This window comes from Gallinula chloropus (assembly GCF_964237585.1).
Source record: "Gallinula chloropus genome assembly, chromosome: 8".
NCBI classification, from domain to species: domain Eukaryota; kingdom Metazoa; phylum Chordata; class Aves; order Gruiformes; family Rallidae; genus Gallinula; species Gallinula chloropus.
Window position 1 is genome coordinate 4581378 of NC_140093.1, and position 19352 is coordinate 4600729.

Sequence of the window (19352 nt, forward strand, 5' to 3'; positions counted from 1 at the left end):
CCTGGCTTGCGTCTGCCAGCATCGATTAAGCAGAGTAGCGATTAAGCTCTCAAATAATCCACCTCCAGCTAATAAAACGGTGTTGGAATTTGGAAAACACTGAAATAGCTGAGGAACGCTGGCTCTGTGTCTGTTTTACTTTTTAATCATTTGCATTCCCAGGCCACTGTATTCAGGCAGGTGTTGGTGACTGCTTGCAAAAAAGGGAGCCTGGTCTGTGACTGGGATTGCCTGGGACATGGAGGGGCTGTTCAGGCTGGCAGGCAGAGAGGATATCATGTGATCTTCCTCATAAAACCAACAGCTGTGGCCCAGAGGAAAGCTACAGCTGTTCCTGCAGCTTGCAAGCCAAAAGTTACACAGATTCTTGTGTGTAATACCAAGACACAGTTCATGGGGGGGGTGGGGGGGTGGGGGAGAAGCAGCTCTTCTTGGGATGTTCCTAAAAAGAAATGCTAAATTGATTGAAATATCTGTTACTGGGTGTTAAATCCTGGATGCTGTGCCTTGCTCCAAGTCAGTTAAATAGGGGAGGTGTGCTAGCAAGCAAGGTGCTGTTCCCTATCACCGTGCCAGTGGGGTGTTGGAGGAGCAGTAACAGGTAAACTGCTTGGTGGTTGTGAGAATAATGCATTGTCCTCAGTGCTTGGTGGCAGCTCTTTGCAGGGCCTTGGTTTGGTGCTGTACAAACTCCCTCCTTCGTATGGCTCTTGTACGTTCTCGTCCCCTGTCCATTCAGCTGCTTGTACGTATGGCTCCTGTCTGTTCAGCTGCTTATCGGGCTGGGTGCCTCACAGCCCTGGGGAAGAGAAGATGGAGAAAGAGCTTAAGAATAAAGCTGCTTTCAGAAACCATCCTGTTGCATGTAAGTCTGTAGTCCTTACAAAGCATGCGAGTATGACATTGTAGACCTTTTCACCGACGATCTGAGCTTCCTTAGGTAATGCTTAATGTTGCTGACTTAACCACTTTCCAGTTGAATCTTACCCCAGGTACAATGTTTGCTCCCGGCGGGGGGATTAATTCTTGAAATCCTGGATGGACGCAATAGAGACGTGCTTCCAAATCCCCTACAAATTGTCTGCCTTGTTTGCTACGTGCGTAGTGATGTCCTCTGGTAGATGTGAAGAGGCACAGGACGTGGCTGTGCGGAAGGCTCATCTCTCTTTGGTGGCTTAGGAGTTCGTATCTTCATCCCGTGGCAGCTCCTGCGGCACTGGGAACACAGCAAGGTATTTCATGGTGTTTGCTGGTGTGTTTGTTTGAGTCTACAGCATGAGTTAGGGGGAGTGTTCAGCAGCAAATACGGTCCTGGACTGGGAAACCCTACTTGCAGTTCATAAAAACGCAAATGCTTCAACATGTATAAGGTCTGTCTCTACTTTACAATTTTTCCAGCTCCTTAAGACGGGAAATGTTTCCTTTTTTGGCTGGCAGTTGTGTGCAAATAGGCCCTAGAGACTATTTCTGCTCTTGAAGCAGTTTTGAAACAAGCAAGCAAGCAGACAGCTGAACATGAACTGCAGAGACCACCACGTGCTGTCAGACCTGCTGTCTAATGCAGTATGCTCATTCACACGGGTCCAATGGGGAGAAGGGTGAGTAGGGCACTCAGCATCGTCCTTTCCTGATGCTGCTCCTCAGCCTTGGAGTCTTACAGGGTAAAGGCTGCACCTGCATCATCCTGTCCAGCAGCTGCCAGCCTTTTCCCTGTGAACACACCTAAACCTGTGAATTGATTCCTACCAATGATTTCCAGAGCCTTCTGCTGCAGTACACAGTGATAATGAGTAGAACTGTGCAGGTTGGACTACAGTTGTATTTTCTTTGGGTGTAGTGCTTTTCCCTTACTGCTATGGAATATGTGGTGTTTCATCACCTGTCCAGCCTGCATCACAAAGCACTCTTCCAACTTCACGTAAACAGTTGTATTTTGGGGAATGTAGTGTAACTGTGTGTGTCTGTAGGCAGGCCATTTGCTCCTTATCTAGGTTTCTTTTCAGTTGTTGAAGGATATTCTCAAGAGCAAATTTCCCAGGACAGACAACGCTATGCTGGTTTACACTTGCAGTTGTAAAAACACCCCAAACCAACCCAAACCCAACTTTCTCCTAAACAATCCAAATCCCAAAAGCCAGTCCCCATGTGGATTGATAATTCATTTCCAATATTTTATCCCATTATTAATGAGTGTGATGACCTTTCTTCTTATCTCAAGACAAGTCAGAGCCTCTCGTGACAAATCTTGCGGTAGCTTTTGAAAATGGAAGTGTCTTGTGTTGATCGGTTTGCCTTTGTACTCTTACAGATTTCCTCATGAAACTCCTCTCTATGAACCTCTCTGCAAAGGCCAAACTATCCCTTCCCCTCCAGATTTTTCTATCAGTCTGCTAATTTGTTTTAATTAGTTAAAGAGGTCTTGCTCTTTCTGTAATGGCTCTGAAAAGCTGTTTTTAAATAGATGGCTTTTAGGGTTGTTTTTTTAAATGCAAAACTGCTAAAATTAAAAGAAACCCACCTTATGTGCTGTGCCTGAGTATTTCTTGAAATCGTCTTTGGTAAACTATACATGGGAGTCGAGTGCTCTACCTACCAGGTATAATCCCACTTTTCTTTCTGCCTTTCTCTTTTCTTTCCTGATACCTTTTCCAGGACCTTTCTGAGCCGAAAAGCTTCGTTCACCCACAGTCGCGTACCCATCCTTGGCCATGAGCTGCCCCGAGTCGCAGAAGACAGGGACGAGCGGGAAGAACACTGGTTCTCCTCAGAAACAAGTTATCTTCAAGAAAAGCACCCGTGACAAAGCTGTAAGTAACCAGCATAACAGGTCTGCGTGGGGTGTGTGTTACTTGTGGTTGGACTGGGGACTTATTAGAAAGCTCTTTCCTGTCCCCTCCATTTTTTTTCTGAGGAAGGACCATGAGCTGTATTTAATGCTGGGTCTGAGGAGATAATACAAACACTTTATAGGGCAAGTCTCCTATTATGGTACGAGAGGCAGATAACTTACTTCTCACCCCTCCTGGGTTGTACTGCTGCTGGTAAAGGTTTAAAACAAACCTGACTCATGATCTTCCAACCCATCGGCATCAAGAACCTTCAAAATTCTTGGTCCCATGCACAAGTATTCCTGTTGTACTTCTGGGAGTTGGTCTACAACAAGCCTTCAGTGCTGATGTCCGAAAGCATGCGAATCATCCTGTTGTATCTGGGGGATTGCATGTCTGCAAAAGGAAAAAAGAGATTCTGTTAAAAGAGAATTGTTCTGTTCTCTAAAAGATTGATAGTGCTCTGCCATGCCTCCCCCTCCAGCACAGAACCATCAAAGCTTAATGACCCATGGTCATCTTCTCCCCACAGCTGACCATCTACCTGGGAAAGCGGGACTTCATTGACAATGTCGGGAACGTGGAACCTGTGGGTAAGCCCATGCGGATGTGTGCTGCCCATCCTGCTCTCACCCTGATTGTCTCCTGTTAATGTTCTTTATTTTCCCTTCCTTTCAGATGGTGTTGTATTGGTGGATCCTGCGATTATCAAGGGGAAAAAAGGTTTGAGGTTTTACACGACGTGTTTCAGAGCTGTAGTCCTCTTTTCAAAGTGAGAGGCGGAGAGAGAGAACCTTTTTCATTGTCTTGAACGTACAAATGTGACCCTCTTCCACAGCAAACAGGCTTCTTACTCAATTTAACACCTGCTTTTACGTATTGTATGGACACTGAGCTGTCCCATGGTGTTCAAATGGGTTTCCCTGACCCTCTTAGTCCGGGAGGGTATCGCATCCCACCCAGGCTGTGCTGTTCTCCTGTTGCATGCTTTACCCATTGTCTGCTTCTTTCCAGTGTACGTGTCCCTGACCTGTGCTTTCCGGTATGGCCAGGAAGACATCGATGTGATCGGCCTCACCTTCCGACGGGACCTGTACTTCTCTAGGGTCCAAGTGTACCCACCTGCTGACAAGCCAGAGTCTATCTCCCACTTGCAGGAATCTCTGCTGAAGAAGCTGGGGAAAAATGCTTACCCCTTTTACTTTACGGTCAGTATCTCCTGAGAGCCTCTGACTCTCTTCTCCTGGCCTGTTACTACCAGGCTGCTGACGTCCAGTGGGACTGAAGACAGGGATTATCAGGGAATTTGCATTATGCAAAGCTCCAATTTTGAGTGACAGGCGATGTACCTTTTTTCTTTCCCCTCCTTGCCATCCTAGATGGTGCAGGAAGATCCTAACTCTGTGTGAAAAGTAGCTTTCCTTGAGAAGGCAAGGAAACATGCAATCGCTTTGTGCTAGGAGCAGCCCCGTATATCTCTGTCTTCCCCATTCCTGAGGGACACCATTACCCCAGTGCAAGCAGAGGGAGAGCTAAATCCTTTCTCTTGAAAAATTTTGTGGATCAAAGATGTGGATGAAAGGTTCTTTGCCAGATGTTGTCAACACGTGAGAAGTCGTTGTCAAATCCTGATTCTGACAGGATATGCTTCTGGTACTGCCAGGGACCTGCCTGCCTTAGCGCTCCCTGGAAGTCTCCAGGTGTGAAAAACACCCACACTGATACAGCAAGAAATCAGTCTCTGAACTAGCTGGTCGCTGTCATAACGTTACCAACAGCTCAAACACAACCTAGGGATCTTCAAACTGCTGGAGTCTCTAGCGGGGCATTAGCTCTCTGTCTCTGTGAGGAACTGCAGCCTTCCCAGTTGATGTCTAGAGCAGCTGGCCCTGCCCAGGCCAGGAAACGGTGGGTGCTGGCTGGGTGGTCTCTGTGTCCTCATTTGTGTTTCTGACACAGAGATGCTTTGCTCAAGCTTCCAGCCCATGTGAACAAGGAGTAGCCTGTACCAGTTACCTTGGAGGGGCAGCCAGATGTTCCAGCTTCTACTCTAAGCTGTGCCTCTAGCACTGCCTCTGGTTTTTAGACAGGTGTTCCGTGTGTTTGGATGCATTTTAATTTCTCTCCCTCTCTTTCTCTTGGTTTTGGGGGTTTTTAAATCTCTCCTTGGTCAGTAAAGTACTTTTTGGAGAGGGATTTGTTTATACAAGGCAAGATGAGGTCCAGAACTTGAAAGAGCACACTGCAGGGAGTGACCTGCTGTCTTCAGGATTGCTTTGTATCTTTTTCTGAGCAACATGTTAACTGAAGGATTGCAGAGTTGGAAAGCTTTGGGATATGTTTTAGAGTATTTTTCCTTTCTTCTCCCCACAGTTTCCAGATTACCTGCCCTGCTCAGTCTGCCTGCAGCCTGCCCCTCGGGATGTTGATAAGGTGGGACAAATGGGACGCTGGTCCTTATCACACTTGAGGGAAGTCAGATGGAAAAAGTCACCTGAATTTATTTGGCTAGCGTGAGGGTGAGCCAAGGTGATGCTGGGGCTTACTGTGCCCTGCCACAGATGTCGGGAGCCTGATTTGAGAGCTACGTGTGTGCGTCAGGCTTGGAATGCAAGTCAAGTGGCAGCAAGACTTGACTTGGGATCCAGTCGAGTAGCAGCAAGACTACTAAATGTGCAGGGCTTGTAGTTCCCGTAACGGTACCGCGAGATCTGTGGGCTGGCTGCATGAATAACGCTTGTAGCTGCCAGGTTACGTGACGGAAGAGACCAAATGCCTGAAATCTGGTCAATGGCTATAAATAGCGCGTGTTAAGACCTGCTTCTGAATGGAAGCAAATGCAGAGAGGGAGTGGCTTGTGCATGTGTGGGAACAAAGGAAAAGCTCTGGAGTGAAAGCCACCAGATGCTGAGATGTTCTGCAAGGCTTCGGACCTGATTCGAAATATTCCTTTTCTACTTCGTTGCCCGTGTCTCTGACAGCTGAGCTGGTGTTACCCACCGAGCAAGGGGGGTGCATGTGCCAGAAGGGCAGGCTGTATTTTCTGCCAAGTGACAGTATTCTGGCAAGCGTTCCCACATTGCTCTGTAGAGAGTTACAAAGGTCAGCTTGGCCTGATCAGCCCATAGGCATTGGGAAGGGAAAAGCCTGACCCTAAGTCCAGTATTGGCATCATGAAGCCATTCGGAAATCCAGTTTGGAAACCCAAGGCAGACTGGAGAGCCTTGCAGGCTGGTCAGTCTTATAACCTGCAGCATGCTGTGGCCTCAGCAGCACTGCTCTCTCAGAAGGGCTTTTGGGAGTAGTGCTGCTTGTCAGAAGGAGCAAGGAACAGGTGAATGCTGCCACACCAGTTGGCAGGGATCTCTAGCAATGGGAATAGGCTGGAATAATTTGCAGCTGGCAGGAACCTGCCAGTTTCTGGTGTATAGAAAGATCTTTAAACATCTGCAGATGTTCTTGGCTTCTGCCACTGGTTTCACAGCTGTGTTCTCTCTTTCTGGCAGACTTGTGGGGTGGACTTTGAGGTGAAAGCTTTCTCAACAGAGAATGTGGAAGAGAGAATTCATAAGAGGTAACAGAACGTGTGTGTCTGTCTTCAGTTGTGCCACTCTTAAAGGAAACGAGGGGTTCAGTAATGCACCTTGGTTGATTGTTGGATTTTGCTGTGTGAAATGTGTGTGCAAGCATGTGTGAATGCAGAACTCCCACCTCTGCTGAACACCAAGTACCACCGTGTTGTCCTCTGCTGCTTCCCAGGAACTCTACGCGTCTGCTGATCCGTAAGGTGCAGTATGCTCCGGAAAAGCCAGGACCCCAGCCTTGTGCGGAGACCACCTGGCAGTTCTTCATGTCCAACAAGCCATTGCACTTGAAAGCTTGCCTCAGTAAGGAGGTGAGGAGTTCACCCCAGAGCTGTGGAGGTTGGAGTGTTGGTGTGGCAGTATGCATCATGCTGCCCAAAGCAGCTACCGCCTGTTCTGCACCGTGGCCTCAGCTGAGGCTGGCTTGGTCCAGCACTCAAGGGCTCTGACGTAATTCTGTTGGTAGCTCATGTTAGGGGACACTGAGACCACTGTTACAAAATGCATTTGAGGCTAAATAAGTCATCTACCTGGCCTCTGCAAGAAGGTGTCATCTGGGGAAACTAGAGGGAATCAGGGCTTGGGAGAAGCCTCCTGGCTGGATTTGTGAGCATCAAATTCCTTCTAGGTGTACTACCATGGTGAGCCCATTCCAGTCACTGTCACCATCAACAACAGCACAGAGAAAACAGTGAAGAAGATCAAAGTCCAAGGTATGTTTTCCTGCTGTGTGGGATTCTTTGAGGGCTAGGAGACTGAATGGTGGGAGGGCTGAGCAGGAGTCAGAGCATAGTGCTTAAAATCACCTGGATTGCAAGAGACATGATGAGAACAGCAGGAAAAGCTGTCCAGAGATCATCAAGTCCAACCACAGCCTAACCCTGCCTAGTCCACCTCTAGACCATGTCCTCAAGCTTACAACAGCTTAAGCAGGCAGCATGGGACAAGCCAGGATTCTGTCCCTCCACCCTGTCACTGTTTCTCCACTGTTCCTCAAGTGAAACACTGCAGCCTTTTTCCTGGCTCCCTGGTGCCTGAATTTAATCCGTTCCCATAACCATGAGCATCCTGTCTAGGTTAAACAGAAAGGGCCTGGCACCTGCAGTGGGCAAGGTGGGTGCTGTGGGGAGAACTCCTCTCTGGGAGGTGGGTTGGAAGGGCTCCGCTGTCACTGGGATGCTCCTGCTGACTGACTGTGTGCCTGGGTTGCGTGCGGTTTCACCTGGGGACAACAGCGGCTGTGCCAGCAGCGCTGTGCTTCCTCCTGAGGAAGCTGAAGGCAGGGGCCGAGTTTCAGAGGAGCTTCAGTACTGTGCCTGTGGTGTTTATTTGTGGCTCTCCATGTTGCCATCCCACAAGCCCTGCTGCACTGGGACCTGTGGAAGGCAGTCTGAGAGGCAAAGAGTGAGAAAGAGGCGGGAAGGGGAGGAGGGGACAAGCTGGCCGAGGGCTTTACAAACTCTGTGTAAGAGAGACCCAGTTCAGTGCTGGTCTTGGACACGCTGGCTAGTGATTCCCAAGGATTTTTTGGTGGACACGCCTTGCAGGGAAGATGGTCTTTGGCCATCTGTGTGCTGTTGGTTTCTATCCAGGTTGGGCTGTCTGACCTGGTGGTCCCTTCAGGCTCTACATGGGTGGCTTTTCCTGCTGTCCTCATCACGTCTTCCATTCCTGAGACTCAGAGTGGGATGGGGAGCAGCTGTGTTGTTCCTGATGTGTACGCACAACTGATTGCCTGCTTTCTCCTTTCCCACTCAGTGGAGCAGGTTGCCAACGTGGTTTTGTACTCCAGTGACTACTATACCAAAGTGGTTGCTGCTGAGGAAGCACAGTGAGTGAATGCTCTGCTTTCCCCCCTCGTGCTCTTTCATGCCCTTCTAATTACCCTCCTCCTTGGTAGCAGGAGGTTCTCCTAGCTATAGCCTGGCAGTTGCCTGCTGTTCCAGCATGCTCTCCTCTCACCCCGTGTGTGTGTTCCTGCACCACCTGTACTCTCTAGGTGTAGCTGGTCTCCTTTTCTCATGGCCAGCAGGTACCCTGCACCTTTCTCAGAGAAAGGGGGAGGCTGTAGAAGAGAGGGTTTGTTTGAAGAGTAATTGCCTACCAGAAAAACTTGGCAGGGGCTGTGGAAGCTCTCTGTTGCTTGATGTATTTACATAGAGATGCAACGATCTTCTAAAAGTGCTGCCATCTGAGTGGAAGTTGTGGATGCCACAGCTTGTGGTCTGTCTTTTTCACACTGTTTCATTTGGGTTCTTCTGGCCCATGAGAACCTTGAGCTATTGGCAGGGTGGAGAACTTGCTCTTTGCATTGGCAGCACTGCATTGACCTTTGCTTTGTGAGGAGGCTTGGCACATCCAGCGTTTTGTATTGTTCTGGTTTTTGCTCTGTAGCCTCGGGGCATGTTTCCCATGAGTACTGGTCTTCAAAACCCAGGGTTTATTTTGTCCAAATTTAGAGCTCTGCAGCATACTTTGACCTGCTTTAGAAGTCTGCCTTAATGCAAAATTAATTGTTTTATGCAAGTGCTTGTTCCTTTCTGCTGATTACAAAGGAGTTCGGTCCTGACTGGTTTAGATGTAGACATCCACACTGTAGACAACGAAATTTGGACAGATAAATTCTGCTCCTTTTGGATTGCTTTGTAATCTTGCTTTGAAATGCTCTTGGTTGGGTGTGTAATGCGAAGCAGAGAGGGTATCACTCTCCTCCTTTCGCCTGCTGCTTGTTTTCAGGGAGAAGGTGCAGCCAAACAGCAGCCTGACCAAGACACTGACGCTTCTGCCCCTGCTAGCAAACAACCGAGAGACCCGGGAAATAGCTCTGGATGGAAAGCTAAAGGATGAGGATACCAACTTGGCTTCTAGTACCATGTGAGTAGAGTTCTAACCAGTCCTAGCTGGCAGGGGGGTTATACAGAAGGGGGGAGGATGGAGGAAACACTCCTGTCAGGAGTTTATGCATCTAAATGTGTGTCCAGATGTTGCGTGACTGAACCCAGCGTTTTCACTCAGGGTGAATAGCGGTCACGTGTCTGGAGAGGTATTATCTGTCCCTGTGGCCTGCCTGCCTGATGACTTTCAGGGCAATAGGATGTTCACTAGTTCTGCCTCCAGACATATATCATCTGGCTGATGCTCTGCTGCCTAACACTGCTGTCTGTTTTCCCTGGTAGCATTAAGGATGGAATAGACAAGACGGTGATGGGGATTCTGGTGTCCTACAAGGTCAAAGTGAAGCTCACTGTTCCAGGGTAAGGATGCTACATCTGTATAGAGTTGAGAGAGGGAAGTGTGTGTACTTCACTGATGGGCAGGGAGAGGGCAGGACAGCCCACCCTAAGAGAAAGGGCACACACTGGGCTCCCTCTAAAGCATAAACTGTCTGGAAATCAGTCTCAGTCTATGCAAGAACTCGCCTGGAGCTATTGGGGTTGGATGACCTCTTGTAGATATGGTAGAACTTTATGGCTGAAGCATGAATCTCTGGTTTCCATGGCAGGATTTTTTTGTTGTTTCAAAGCAAAAATGTATTTTAAGAGAACTTTGTGTGAGCCTTTACGTTGTGTGCTTGTTCTCCCAGAGCAGAAGGTAGAGACATCTGCCTGGAAGTCATAAATACCATAGCTCAGGTTCTGTACTGAGCCAGTTTTCTGGGAGAAGCTGATGTTAGTTTCCAGCATACAGTGCAAAGGAGGGCAAGGATGACTCTGATGATGGACACTGTTTGGATTTGTGTTTCATTTGTCTATCCTTACTGCTAGTATAAAAACAAGTCAGTAGTTTGCCTAATGCATAATAAAGTGACTGCTGCCTTCTGTGTTACCCTGATTACTCTTGTCCTTTGGCTCTGGGTAAAGGACCTGTTCCCAGCACTTGGACAGGAGTACAAAAATTTGAGCTCTTTCTCCATGACAAAGATAGGAGAAATTAAAATTATCTTTTTTAAAAAAAACATGTTTATTGCCACAGGTTGTGGCCAGTACAGAATAATATATGAGGAAGGTGACTTTAATTAGTCCACCAGTAAACCAGTATTTGGTAGAGCACTGGAATGGCAAAGCACTAACCACACCTGTGGCTTTTCCTTCTTTTCTTCTGCAGCATGCTGGGAGACCTCACTTCCAGGTAAACATTGCCTTTCTTTTCAGACTGTGCAGCTGTAGTTGTTAATGTACCCTTGCACCCCCTTTCCCATCTCCCTAAAAACTCAAAGCTACCCCCTAATGTAAGAGAAACAAGCCGCCCACACATTCAGCTGTGAACATGAGGCAGTTACAAAAATATCTCTGAATTTAGGCACATGCAGACACATTCAGCACACAATAAACCCAGCTTATTGAAGTGGGTATGTCTGGGATATCTGTGTAAAAAGCAAGAGTTTAACTCCTTTTTTTTTTGAGGGGACAATTCTGTTGAGAAAAAGATGAAAGAAGGGGCGAAGCTGAAGTTCAGTGCTCGGGGTGGCCTGAGGTTGGGAAGGGGGCTGGCCTGGGCACAAATGGCATCTTGGATCTGATGCATTCTCTCTTCTCCCCAAAGTGAAGTGGGCACAGAGCTGCCGTTCCGTCTCATGCACCCCAAACCTGAGGAGAACCCCCAAGCAGGTCAGTTAAGCCTGGGTTTGCTTTTCTTTAACAGACTGACATGAAATGTTACTATCACAAGGCTTCTTGTGATTTTTTCTATAGGAGGCCTTTAGAGTCAGCAAGACTCTAGTATGAAGGCTGCCCTGTGTATATGTGTACACAGATGTGCACATGTACATGTATATCTCAACCTCGGGGCACAGAATCACAGGGAGAAGGGATGCGAAGGTGGGAGAAGGTGGAAATGGGGCCTGCTCCCTTTTTGTTTTTCATCACAAACTCAAAGCAGGGGGTTGGGGAAGCACTGTTGAATCTCATGACTGCTGTGTAAAATGTCCTGAGTGAAGCTCAGGGCAATTCCCAGCTAGATTCCAGCAGAGCAAACAAGAACCTGTCACCAAAGTGTTTTGCTTTTTACCAAAGTCAAGAGGTGATAAATGGCCTGTGTCCTAGGGAGCTGCTTTGGCAGGGGAGTTGGACCCAATGATCTCTTGAGGTCCCTTCCAACCCCTACAGTTCTATGATTCTATGAATCTATGATTTCTGAGTCCCTGTTGCCTCGATACGGCATTGCCCATGGTGAATGCGGGGTGGCCTTTCCGCCAGGAACATCAGAGCCAGGTCAGTAAAGGGAAGTGTGGGAACTTTAGAGCACTCTAAGGAACTGGCCTTCCCTGGGCACGTCCAGGCTTGGGATCAGATGCTGGGACTGCAGTCTGCCTCGAGCATCTGTGTTCTCCCATGTCCTCAGAAACTGCAGGGTGCTTGTGCTGAACCAGGAGCTCCTCTACTGCAGCTGAAGCTGCAATGGAACAAAAACATCAAACCAGCCCTTCCGTACTGGGGCTGTTACAGGGGAGTCGCCCAGTATTGCAACAGAATCACACTGGCTTCAAACAGAACCCATGGCTGCTTCTGCACTGCAGCTCTTTTTTTTTTTTTTCCTTCTTCTTTGGGCCCAAACTTAACTAAAGCTGCTAACTCTGAGAACATGAGCACTGGAAGGAGCTGGAAAGACGCTATGAAAGGAGTTGTCCCAGCATAAATTCCATGTTATATACCGGAGGCATTAGAGAGGGGCGACGTTAGTCCTTCCTGTGTGAAATTGTTGGAGGAATCACATGGTGATCCTCTCCACACTCACTTGCTCTGGGTTGAGAATCTCTGTTTGCCCACTCCAGTGCATCCATAATTAGCAATCGCACCATGGGAAGCCCTTGCTTGCACTGGGAAAATACCAGCAGGGCCTCAGCCCAGACACAGAACAGGTTCATAGGGAGAAGTTTTTTGCCTGGTGTTACACCCCCAGCAGAGAGGCACAGTGAGTCTAGGAAGCACCTTCAGAACAAATCCACAAGGCCCGTTTCCCTCTCTCCCCCTTTCTGCTGTGCCACAGAGGAGACAGCCACATCCCCGAGGAGCACAGGGCAGCCCAAGATGCCTCTGGCTGGTCTGTGAGATGGAAATGGGCCCTCGAGGTTGGTCTATAGGACCGATAACCTTGGATCACCATGGAGAAGCTGCTGTGGGTCAAGTGCTGCTGTGTGCATCACTGTGCCTGTGCTGCAGGTTTCACTTTCACGCTAGCAGGGTGGCAGAGCTCTGGCAGCAGACATTGCCGTGCCCTTGCTCGTGATCTCAGATTAGTGACCTGCTTTGGCAAGGGTCTTCTGTCTTTCTGGTATCTTGTACACAAGGCTTTCCCTCTCTGCCTTTCCTGCAGCGATGCCCTGCCCAGGAGCTCCACAAGGAGCTGGGACTGGCACCGGTGTCCCCAAGAGCGCGGTGGCTGGTGAGGGCCATCTAGTGTCTGTGGGCACGGGTGCTGGTCTGGCAGCCCCGAGCTGCAAAACCTCCAGCTCCCTATCCATAGGGAGAAAAAGCTGGAAAACTTCTGAGCCTTCAGGAGACTTTGTTAGGCAGTTGTGAAGAATTTTACATTTTCAGAATGAGGTTGGGTTTTTTTATATGTGACACTTCCTTGGTGTTAATGCCACAACCCCTTTTCTATTGCTAGTGCTTCAGGCAGATAATGCTATCAGGAGTATTTGTAATAGAAGGAAAAATGGAAGTCGGTCGGTTCTCCCTTCTCCGATCGTCTCGAAGAGCGGCAGATATACTCCTTTATATAGTACAGTGAAAAGGATGTGGGCAGAAGACTTCACAAGGGAAATGGAGAACTGCAATAGCTCTCAGATCGCTTCCCCCAACACATCCTCTTACCAAAGGCACAGCCCGCATATTGTTTGCTACATCAAAGTCTCCTAGGAGCTTGCTGTCAGGAGACAGCTACAGTTCATGTGCTGGGTAGGGATGGAGGTTGTGGGTTTCTTATCAATTGGGGAGAAAAATCAAACAAACACAGGTAGTTTCAGGAGCTGTCCCGCGGGAAGCCTCACAAAGGGTTAACTCCAGAAATAAATGCTTTCTTTAAAAAAAAAATACAGTAACATAACAGAAAATTCCTCTGCAGCCTGCATAGCTGACTTGATAACTGCGCTGGAATGTGGTGTCTGAGCTCATTACAGGGAATAAAACAGCCTCCCCTACGAAGCCAGTAAACTAAAACTCTTTCCGGCTTTATTTGCCGGTAGTTTTCCATGCCCTGTAATCGCTCTTCCCGATTAGGAGTCTGTGCTTTTTAAAGCTTTATTCTACCTTCTTATTTCATCAGCTCTGAGAAACAGAATGTGTTTCACTGGTGAAATACCATCTAATTTGGAATCAAGCAAACCAAGACTTAATTGCAGAGATGGAGCTTCGGCAGACAGCATTTAGACTCTCAAAGGCCCCAAAAGATGGAATTTCTCTTTTTTGGCTTGTGGGGCAGCCTCTGCAGTGGGTGTAGACAGGGGTGCATGCACAAGGAATTTTGAGATCACTCCTTATCTTCTTTTTCCGATCCTTTTTGTTTTTAGTGATGAGTCAGTAGTATTCAGCTTGCCTATTTGCACCTCCCTGTCGCTTCAGCCGAGGGAAAGGAAAGAAGTCAGAGCAACCATGTTAGAGTCAAAGCTTAAAGTGGGACTAAAAAAAATACTGCCTGTTGTGATTTGCTCCTTGCAGGGGGTAATGCCCTTTTCTCTAGCCGAGGTGATTTATGGCAAATGCAATGAAAGCACGTGTAGCGTCAGCCTGTTTTATCAGCAGGGCTGATTTGAGGGTAGGAAACCTCAGAAAGATAAGCTCCTCGATAAGCCTGGTTTAATTTTTGTTTTAGGGCTGAGCTGGGGCAAGCGTGATCGACTGCTGTGTGCTTTGTTACGCAGGAGAGTGCTTTGCCCTTTCTGTTTGTGAGTGAGCTCTGAAGCAGTCACCAACTCACGAAAAGCAGGTCTGCCGGAGCCCACGGCTGTTGCAGACCGCTTGCTCTTTCTTCCCTGTGCCTGGAGCAGACAGAGAAGGAACAGCTTGCTACCTTTCCCCTCTTGATTTAAAGCTTCCTTGCCTTGGGCTTCTTGCAGGCCAGCCCTTGTGTGTTTCACGCGCGCCGGTATCACAACTGTGTGTCTGGACCATGTGGCTCACAGGGGGTTATTTTTAGGCGAAGCAGCTCCTGTCACATCGGCAGCCTGTCTTTTCCGCCCATCGACAAAAGCGGATAGCGATCTGCTGCTTTTAAAGATAGATTCAGAACTGGGCTGTGGCTCTTCATGCTTCCAAGACCTCTTCCCAGTTAGCCCAGAAGCTCCTGCTGGGTTTTTCTCAAGGCTTTGTGGTCTTGGCACGAGTTCTTTGGGCTGGGGTTTTCCTGCTCTCCTCCTGATGTTTTACGTTTGGTGGGACTGTGTCTTGGATAGTGGCCTTTGTTTTGGTTGTGGCTCAACAAAGAGTCGTTTCTGTGCTCCCTCCTTAAACCTGCACGAAAGGGCTGGTGTCAGGATACCCATAAACGCTTTTTGTCCTTTAATACTAAAGCGATACCTGCCCCGTGTTGGTGCTGAAACCTTCAGGAACCGGGGGGGGGGGGGTTCAGGCACTTCAGTGTCTCAAAAAATAACACAGCCTACTCCCTTTTTTTTCTTTTTTTCCCCCCATAAAGTTGAGGAGGGTTAAAAGCAAGCTCATAATGAAAATTACTATGTGCCACAGCTTTAATTACACGGAATCATTTCTGTGGCTGCGTAATAAAAGCTTACAGAAAACCCTCTGCAGAGAGTATGATGCCGTTCTGGAGGACTCGGTGATCCTTGAACACAGCCCCCTCCCATCCCAACCCTCAAAACAATTGCTGTGACGCCAGTTTTAGACAAAGTGTGTCCGTTTTCGGGTTCCTGAGAATTTCTCCACGCTGTTATGTTAAATAAGCCACAGGACAGCAAGGGAGCTGCGTGGAATGGGCCTCACTCCTGCCAGGGTGCTAATGCAGCTATTCAACGAGCCACATGTTAGCATAGCAGCCTGAAGGTCAAATATTGTATCTTTGAGCATAATCTTACATCTGAGCCGTGTTCTGAGCGTTACTGTACTGGCACACTGCCTGTGGATGGATTCAGTAGACGTTTATCTGGTAGTAAAGTATATGCCTGACAGAAACAAGACCTATTCCCCCTCCACCTCAGCCCATTTTGTAAAATTGGCTGCAAAGAGCATCAGTGGGTATCTCACCCGGCTTCAACCACGTCACTGATGTCACCGTTCCCATAGTAATGGAAGTACTTCAAAGAGGGGAAAGGGAGCAGGCTATTTAAAGAATAAAAAGTGGAGGAAAAAATGAAAGGAGAAGGATGCTTGATGTGTTGGAAACTTTCAGAGTTCTAAATATTTCATTTTGAATCCATTTCAATTGAGCATGTATGCCCTGAGACTTTCCAGACTTCCTCTTGGCCTCTTTGAGCTGAGGATACCGCCCTTTCCAAGACTGGATGGACACCATTGTGAATGTCCTTACTTGATCCATCCTTCAAGGCGTTTTGTCTGGGGTGGTCCAGTTTGGCACACTTTTAACCGCTGCCTTTTCCAGCAGTGCTAGTCACTGCTCATTACCCTTGGTTTCACTGTGCATTGTGGGTGGGAATTCTCCAGGTAGAGAGTTATCCAGTCACTGAAGCATCCCAGATCCCTGACAACTTGTGTGGAATGACAGCCTAGGTGCGCTTCGCTCCCTGACTCAGACTCATGAGGAGTAAGCCCCTCTCTGAATTACTAAGAAGTAACCAGTGACTGTTAGTTCCGAAGATAAGGTAACTCTGAGAACAAAAACAAACCCTTGCCCCCATTTCACTGCTGCAATACAGCTTGTTCTGCTTATTTGAGGAAGCTGAAACAGCTTCCAAGCAATCCTGCTAGCAAACTGGAATTGTTACGGTGTGGCTAGCAAAGATCCCATTAAAGAAACACGAGTGCCAGAAGTCTCAGGATTGTATTAAGGGAAAGACGAAATCAGGAGTACCCTCAAGTGCCTGACCTACCTCATGAGAGACCACCCAGGACCTTCCTAGGTGTTCCAACCTCTGCTTGATTTTAATGCCTTCTCATCTATTGAACAAGGACACAGCCTTCTCATCAGCTGGCAACTTAATCACAGTGACAGACCAATTAAGACTAACAGCATGTCACACGAGCACTGTCATCTCGGAGTAGAAGTGTACGTGCAGATGTCTGTCGGCTGTGACCGCTGGCGAGCAGCAAGGGGAAGATCTGTCTCAGTTTCTCAGCCCTTCTGATGTCTTGGGCAGTGGTGCTAGAGTGCTCTTCCATTTGGGAGATGGAGTTTTGCTTCCTCGGGTGCACGTACACACACGTGGAGGCTCTCTGTGATTGCTGCAATTCCTGCTGCTTGTCACTGTTTGGTCTGTTTATATTTTTTGTTGCCGGTTTTAGCATCTGCTGTTCTAATTGCTTGGTGTGTTTTTCTTCCTCCTTCACGGCATGCTGAGGACTGCAGGGAAGGATGGGTAAGCTCCTTCTAACATGTCCCATTCTAGCTGTGGTTGTGCCTTGACTCTCTGACAAAAATCCACAGGGCTCACCGAGTGTGAGCTTAAATCCCAAGCGAGTTACCGGGCTGGAGAAAAGGCTGCTGTGGGTTGGAGAGCAGAGACCGGCTGTGTGGAACCAGTTGGAGAGACCACGTTTTGCCCAGCAGTTGGAGGGAGGGGTGTGTTTGGGGTCAGCCGATGCTCTGTAGCTCTTGAGTTTCAGGAACTCAGTAGGTCTGACCATGTTGCCCCTATTTTAGTACAGAAGGAATAAGGATGAAAGGTTTCACGTTTTGTTTCTAGACAAAGACCCTTTCAGGCTGCAGACTCTTCAGCTAACTGATAAATATTTAGCTGGAACGGACATGATTCAGTACAGATGAAAACCTCCTCAGTTTGTGTCCTGACTTGCTCCATCGACTGCTTTTCGTACTAGCTAGAATACCACCAGTGAAGACGGTGCCTGTGGGAATGTGATCCAAGTCCCTCTGAAGACAAAGGAAACTTTAACAGAGTCTGCTCCAGGCTTCTCCTCTTCCTCCTATATTTTGCCTTTAAGCTACTGGTATAAAAAAATTGCTAACACCATTTTGAAAGACCTCTGTTTCTTCCATTTACAGTGAAGCAGAGCTGGTATTTGAGGAGTTTGCTCGTCAACAGCTAAAAGATATGCTTGATGATGAAGACAAGAATATGTCCTCAACTGATGAGTGACTAAAAGAATAAGCTGCCAGAGAAGCTACGTAGTCTGGCATCAATTAGGAATTTAGGACCTAGGTTTCTAGTAACCTGCCCAGTGTCAGTGCATCTGTCCTCCTCCAGGCATCAACCTGAGGTCAATGGACAAAAAAAAAATCACGAATCTCTATTGCTCATTAAAAGTTTCAGCCCTAGAAGAACACAGCAAACTCAAAACCTGACGCTTACTTGAGCTGCCACAGAGGGGAGGACAGGAAGGCTGCCATGATGTGACTTCTGCTTTCAGGGCTACCTGATAAAAAGGTGGGTTGCTTTCACCACGGGTGAGAGCTTAAGCAATGGTTGGTGCAGCCTGCCTAGCCAAGAGAGTCTCTGACTTGGAAATGCCAGTCAACCCGGGCCTAGTCTGGAAGGCTGACTTGCAACCTGTTGTGATTCACTGAAGCTTCTCAGCGGACTGTACGAAACCGATTTTACTTCCTTTTGGTTGCTTTTGCGTGTATGCTTTACCAAAGTCATACTGTCAGTGCTTGTACTGTCCCCCTGTGTGGCTTAGGTCCGCTTTCTGTACCATTGAATGTCTTGCAACTCCTCTTCCTCAGCAGCTGTGTTGCTGAGCTACACCATTAGCTTTCTAGTGGCATACTTAACCACATTATTAAAGATGTGAGAAGTGTGTGCTGTCTGTGGATTCTTTACCGAAGCTCCCTATAGACACCCCCAAAGAGATCTGCTAGTCCAGATTCACCCTACATTCAGCCTGGTTTCCTGTCTGAACAGTGCTTCAAAAGAGAGGGTGCAGTGAAGTTGAGGAAATTATGGGGTAGCCTGCCCCAGGAGTCTTTTCCAACATCAATCTGCCAGAGGGGTCGGCTTATGTTCTAAGGAGTGACATGGCACTCTGCAAACTTTGTTCTCTTCTTCATCTGGATAGTCTCATTGTCCACATAAATGTCTGATCCTTTCCTGACTCTCAGTTAGATTTCAGCTGAAGTGAGTTGCATCAGCTAATGACATTTTGTGTGTAAAGCAACTGGTGTTTTCTTATTTTTGCTCTAGGTTTGCTTTGCAATGTCCCTGGTTTAAATTCTCCCAGAAATTCTGACCTGCATTTATTAATATGAACTTTTGTTTCCCACCCTACACAGTGGAAAATGTAATCAAGAGCTTCCCACTTACATATTTTATTAAACAAGGCTGTGCTTTTAACAGAGGAGAAGATGTGGGAGACATTTTTGGGATGTTTGCTTCCTCCCAGTGAAAGCCCTGCTGTAAGCACATTGCACCTCCATCGCTTCAGCCTGAAGAGCCTGTGCAAACTCAGCCTGCCCACTTGTTGGTACCTCTAACAAGCCAGAGCAGCCCACTTTGCAGAAAAATGATTTTTGCAAAATCATTCTGTATACAGGCCTCTGGTTTTGAGCAGAGGTTTGTTTGCTTTCCTCTTGCTGACCCCATCATGTTTACAAGCCCTACTTTTACAGATGGTCTAAAGGCTTTAAGTGAGCAGCTTGATCTGTGGCTTCTCCTGCTTACAAATAGCTCAGGTTAAAAGTAAAGCCTTCTGTTCTGCTCCTGTAAACTGGTCTTAAGATGCTGAAAGCAGTGACCACGGTTCCATCCCTGCTCTTGCCTAGTACTGCCTGTCAGTCAGTGTTTGCCTCCCTTAGTCACAGCTGTCTCATCTTAGATGAAATTACAGGAGAGGCCATATGTTTGCTTGCTCTGGTC

General features: G+C 47.8%; 1 protein-coding gene across 1 annotated transcript; it reads left to right on the forward strand.

Moving 5' to 3' along the window:
• Positions 1 to 2708: 2708 nt before the first annotated feature.
• On the forward strand, positions 2709 to 17586 carry SAG (S-antigen visual arrestin; the record flags this gene model as incomplete). Its single annotated transcript, XM_084267493.1, has 14 exons — positions 2709 to 2807; positions 3361 to 3421; positions 3507 to 3551; positions 3843 to 4036; positions 5202 to 5261; positions 6335 to 6402; positions 6588 to 6723; positions 7041 to 7125; positions 8171 to 8243; positions 9149 to 9286; positions 9589 to 9666; positions 10517 to 10540; positions 10955 to 11019; positions 17543 to 17586. The coding sequence occupies 14 exons, from the start codon at positions 2709 to 2711 to the stop codon at positions 17584 to 17586; spliced, it is 1170 nt and encodes a 389-aa protein (XP_084123619.1).
• Positions 17587 to 19352: the final 1766 nt, after the last annotated feature.